The following is a 5,100-nucleotide window of genomic DNA, read 5'->3' as shown; positions in this document are numbered from 1 at the left end:
CGCTCAATGGATCCATACCAACTATTAGAGCTAAACTCTCCTCCCTCAACTATGGAGAACTGGTAAGGAAGACTGGGTGTGCTCACGGGAGCTATGGCAAACTTGAGATGACGACTAAGAGCTGATCGTCCTGTTAAATCAACGCAGTGCTGTATTTCTAATATGAGCCGTTTGAGGAGAGGCTTTGAGAGTGATACTGCATACACAGCACTCACTAGCACAGTATTAGCAGGAAACTGGAACTCTCCTCCTACAAGAGCAACCACTGCTGCTTCTACTGTCTCAGAGGACAGTAAGCTCTCCTTTTCTACTCCAATCCTTAGACCATATTTCTCCCAATTCATCAGTTGAGGTTTGTCTCCTTGAATTAAGAACAGCTTCCTCTCTGCTACCTGGACATCACTCAGACAATCCAATTTATCTGTCAATTATACAAAATATATACAGTGAGTACACACACAATTGTACACACTCAGTCAGTCACACAATAATACTCTTACCCATTGAAGGGATCAGGTAATTAAATTGTAATCCAATGGAACTAGTCACTTTGCTTCTCTCTTGTCTTTCCTTCAATAGTTTGGCTATGTGCAAGTCCTTTTCTTTAAGGTCTATAAATTAATAGAATATTAATAATTATTACTGATTGATGACGATACACTAACCAGTAATGATCTGTTTCTCATTCTGTGATTGTTCCTCTACTTGTGATGTCAGTTTGGCTATAACTTTGTTTTTCTCAGAAATATCTTGTAGTTGTAAATTCTCCTTTGTTAGTTTGGTTGCATACAACTCAGCTTCTTTTTTAAGTTCTAATTCATCTCTTTTTTAACATACATGCATTAATGACAATGCTCTAACTTTTGGTAATCTCTCTCTCCTTGAGATATTTTTCTTCTAATAGCTCCTTCTCTTGCTCTATTTGAGTTGCAGATACTTCATTAATGACAACTTTAGCTTTTAGTTCTATGATATTTTGCTAAGTCATAACGTATATACATGATAACAATTATCTAACCTTTAGTGACGAGTTTCTCTTTAAGATATTGTTCCTCTACTTTTCTTTTCTCTTCTTCTATCCTTTTCTTCTCTTCTTCTACTTCGGTTATATAAACTTCATTGTAAGCAATTGTAGCTCTAATTTTCTGATTATCTTCTACATGAATAGAATATATTAATTTTCTCATCAAATATTATACTGACCAGCAATAATCTGGTTCTCTTGAATCAACTTTTCTTGTAATTCTGTCATAATTTTCAATTTACTAATCATATCAGAGCCATCATCACCTTTAACTGCATATAATTAATCAAGATGAGATTAATTAATAATAATAAGCCAGTAGAATAACAAACATATGTGACCATAATTGACAAAAGGGCCCTTATGGCGGATTTTAAAATTGATCATTATAATGGAAAATATCAACCTGTGAGTGCTTTGTTGGACAATCATTGTTTCTAAAAGTTTCATGGTAACTTTTTGCATCCTGTGGAGTAATTTTATGATGAATGGGGCTCAGGAAGTTGGATTTCTTAGGCTAGAAAGACCAATTTCACTACCCGCCATAAGGTACCTTTTGTCAATTATGGTCACATATAATGTATAAATTTGTATTATTGCAATATTTCCCATAAGCAATACATGTACTGATGTGATCATAGCACTGCATGTACAGTAGCCCATAAATACATGTACTATGATTATTGCTAATTATACCATGGTAAGCAGAGCTCACTCTACATGAATCTTATTATTTCTAATGCATCCACAATTTGAGCCTGTTTATTGAGTACAGGATACTATTTCCATACTCAACATTGTCTAATCCACTACTATCATAATCTAAACCAGTACTAATACACACACTCACACTACCAATAACCACACAATACTGCATAATAGTAATCAGTTAGTACAGTTAAAGTGTGTGTGTGTGTGTAGTATCCTATATACCTTGTTTATTGGCCTCAACCAGTGCCTCCTGTAGTGATACTTTGTTCTCATGAGCCACTTGTAGGTCTTCATGTAAAGATTGTATATATCTCTGAAGCTTCATTTCCCTCTCTGTCGGATATTCTATTAGCTGATCCATCCACCATGTTCTGGTCTTGCTGTACGATTGATACTTTTCTTGATAGTTCTTACTAGTGAGATCATTACCATCCAGTACTGACTGTACTATCCACTCACCAGCTTCACTATATACTGAGACACAATAAGATACATTATATATTTATAAATAAATGTATTTAATTTATAAACTAATGGTATCATTTATAGTGGTTGTAAATACACACCCACACATACAGTGGTATTGTAGTGTGTACAGTATACAAAATGAATGGAAAATGTACGTCATATTAGGAACTGAAATTTACAAATAATGTACATGTACATACTATAAAAATGAGTGGCACATTATTTTATGTAATTATGTACCGTATTTGCTCGAATAAACGACCTGCTCAAATAAACGCCCATGACAAATATTTTCTGAGTATAGATACGCATATTTTAGCCAGTATATGTGCCCTAGGATTTAGATTGTCCCAGATGGCCTAACTGTTGAAGTACAGTTTGGAACGCTAGGAGGTTGGGGGTTTGAATCCTCTATGGGCTTTTTGTTTTTTTCACTTGAATTTTTTCCCTGTTAAGAAATAAACGCCCGGGCATTTAATCGAGCAAATACGGCATTTCATGCTCATATATATTTACAATTGATTAATATTATCTTACCTAATTCAATTACCATTATTAGTCTATTAGTATCAGTGATTGGTATAGTCCATGGCACCTTCTTTCCTCTTCCAACATCTTTCATACTCAACTCTATACATCCTCCAACAATTACTAGCCACACACAGTGTGGTGACATTGTGACTGCTGTGAGTGAGTGACTGTATCTACCAGTAACAGATTCAGGTAGAGGAATCTGTAGATAAAGAGAAGTATACAAGTAATTACTGATACATGATGTTTATACAGTTACTTATAAAAATGAGAAATTGTATCATTTCATATGTAAATGATCGTTACATTTATTGTAATTGTAAAATAAATTTTTAATCAAATGTGTGGGTGGTTCTATTGTATTGTTTATGTTTCATCAGTGATAGTGTTATCTACTGAACACACTAACAATTACTAATCTATCATCAATATACATCAGTACTAGTGTCATACTCTCAACTGACCTAACTATACACACACACACATCATTACAGTACTATACACACACATACCTTCCTACAACTGTACTGACCAGTAGTGATACTATCAAATAATAAACATTCATTAACTAGTTCATTATTCTTATCCACTCCACCAATCACTACTAGTGTAGGTAAGGTAGAGTCAACATTGATAATAGCACTAGCATGAGAGGCCCTCTCCATAGGCCACAGTTCCTCATTAGGTATTGCTCCTGGTTTCAGTATCTCCCAGTTCTAGATACATAAACAAATACTAATAATATCACTCAGCGTAAATATGAATAATGGGTGTGGCTATACAAATAATGGGTGTGACATGTAAAAATTAATCCTAATATTTAATACTTTGATGTTAATGAGGTGAGGTTAGTGGTTGTGTTTAGTATTATACATGTACAAGTACTGGAGGTATAACAAATCTATTGGTACACAATATACTTGATAATATGAAATACCATACTAAGCATGACTATACACTGTCTAATTATGAAAATATTTTATGTATAGTATCAAATAAATTGATTTTCAATGAATTTCATTTTCCAAATCTTAAATATCCGCAAAATTTGCGAAATTTGTTATCCTAAAAAAACGCCGCTACACAGTAGACAGTGTATAGTCATGCTTAGTATGGTATTTCATATTATCAAGTATATTGTGTACCAATGGATTTGTTATACTGTACTAGAGATGTACCGATATGGGTTTTAGCCGATATTCCGATATGCCGATATTGTCATAGCCATTACTGGCCGATACCAATACCGATCCAATATTTTCCTTCCTACCCTTTTAGGCACAGACTTATGCATGTGATGTGTGATTTAAAAACTTCCCATTTTATTATCTTGACTAATTTTCAAGTAGTCACAGTTACAGAATCATATTGACATTTATTGTATCAAATAATTGCCTTAAAATTAAGTAATTAACCCTTTACTCTCATGCATATGGCCATATGTTGCTATATCTGCAAGATGCATGCAAAAAAACCAATAACTGATACTATAAAAACAGGCTGATAAGCTGATATCCGATATGCTGATCTGATTATCAGGACATCTCTATACTGTACAATACAATACAACAAAATATAATAGAACTTACTATTATACTATGTGTCACACTAAATATGTAAACACTGTTAGTAGCTGTACTCTCATCACCATTAACAGTCCCCACACCCCCAAACATTACTCCTCTGTTACCGGTAGTAGTAATCTTCTCAATTATGAAACTACTAGTTGGTGGGCAACACTGTCCACTGACAGATGGAACAGTGAATTGTCCTAAAGTGAAGAGAATACAGTGATCATCTATCAATACATGTTAACAATATAAAGTACAATGCATAATGCATATTAGTAAAATTTAATATCATTGTATGTACAGTACATGTACAATCTGTAAATTTTTATCAAAAAGACAAAATTATGTATTACACTTACTTATTATAAATCAATAAAAAGTATACATGTATAAAGCTATGTAATAGTTAATACATGGGGCGGCGTGTTCTATCTGATTTATCCGCACGAGCTTCCGGTCGAGTCGCTAAAAATAGCGCACTCGGCCTTTGGCCTCGTGCGCTATTTTAGCGACGAGACCGGAAGCGAGTACGGATAAATCAGATAGCACACAATGCCACATGTATTAATTGTTTTAGTGTATAGTTCCAGCAAAGATTGCACGTGCTCTGCTATCACTGATATCACACTGCTGCACATTAAATAAACGAGTGTGCTATTTATAATATCACACTGCGGTATTGGTGGGAGTGTTCTGTGGGTTTTATCACAACTGTTAGGCCTTTGATCTTTGCTGCAACTATACATTAGTTATTAATATGAAGACTTGAGAATCTTACCAGTGGACACATTATAA

The 5,100-nt window shown here is 34.2% G+C and overlaps 1 protein-coding gene and 1 long non-coding RNA gene across 2 annotated transcripts in view; both read right to left on the bottom strand.

The window, feature by feature from the left end:
* LOC109588864 (neurofilament light polypeptide-like) overlaps window positions 1–2,127 on the bottom strand; it is a 3,706-nt gene extending 1,579 nt beyond the window's left edge. Inside the window, exons 1-6 of the mRNA XM_020004968.1 lie at window positions 1,958–2,127; window positions 1,204–1,296; window positions 1,019–1,156; window positions 862–966; window positions 666–812; window positions 501–611 (exon numbers count right to left, since the gene is read on the bottom strand). Of these exons, the coding sequence (XP_019860527.1) occupies window positions 501–611; window positions 666–812; window positions 862–966; window positions 1,019–1,156; window positions 1,204–1,296; window positions 1,958–2,096 (733 nt within the window). The 5' untranslated portion in view covers window positions 2,097–2,127. The remainder of the gene's footprint in view (window positions 1–500; window positions 612–665; window positions 813–861; window positions 967–1,018; window positions 1,157–1,203; window positions 1,297–1,957) is intronic.
* Window positions 2,128–3,389: 1,262 nt separating this feature from the next.
* LOC109588866 (uncharacterized) lies at window positions 3,390–5,098 on the bottom strand. Its single transcript, XR_002188406.1, has 3 exons — window positions 5,084–5,098; window positions 4,324–4,505; window positions 3,390–3,450 (listed from the first exon to the last, which is right to left on the bottom strand). It is a non-coding gene; the product is annotated as an uncharacterized LOC109588866 (long non-coding RNA).
* Window positions 5,099–5,100: the final 2 nt, after the last annotated feature.

The sequence above is a fragment of the Amphimedon queenslandica genome, unplaced genomic scaffold, assembly GCF_000090795.2.
Source record: "Amphimedon queenslandica unplaced genomic scaffold, v1.1 AMPQUscaffold_11806, whole genome shotgun sequence".
In the NCBI taxonomy this organism is placed as follows: domain Eukaryota; kingdom Metazoa; phylum Porifera; class Demospongiae; order Haplosclerida; family Niphatidae; genus Amphimedon; species Amphimedon queenslandica.
The sequence above is the reverse complement of the archived record's forward strand: the minus strand, read 5'-3'. Positions and strand labels throughout refer to the sequence as shown.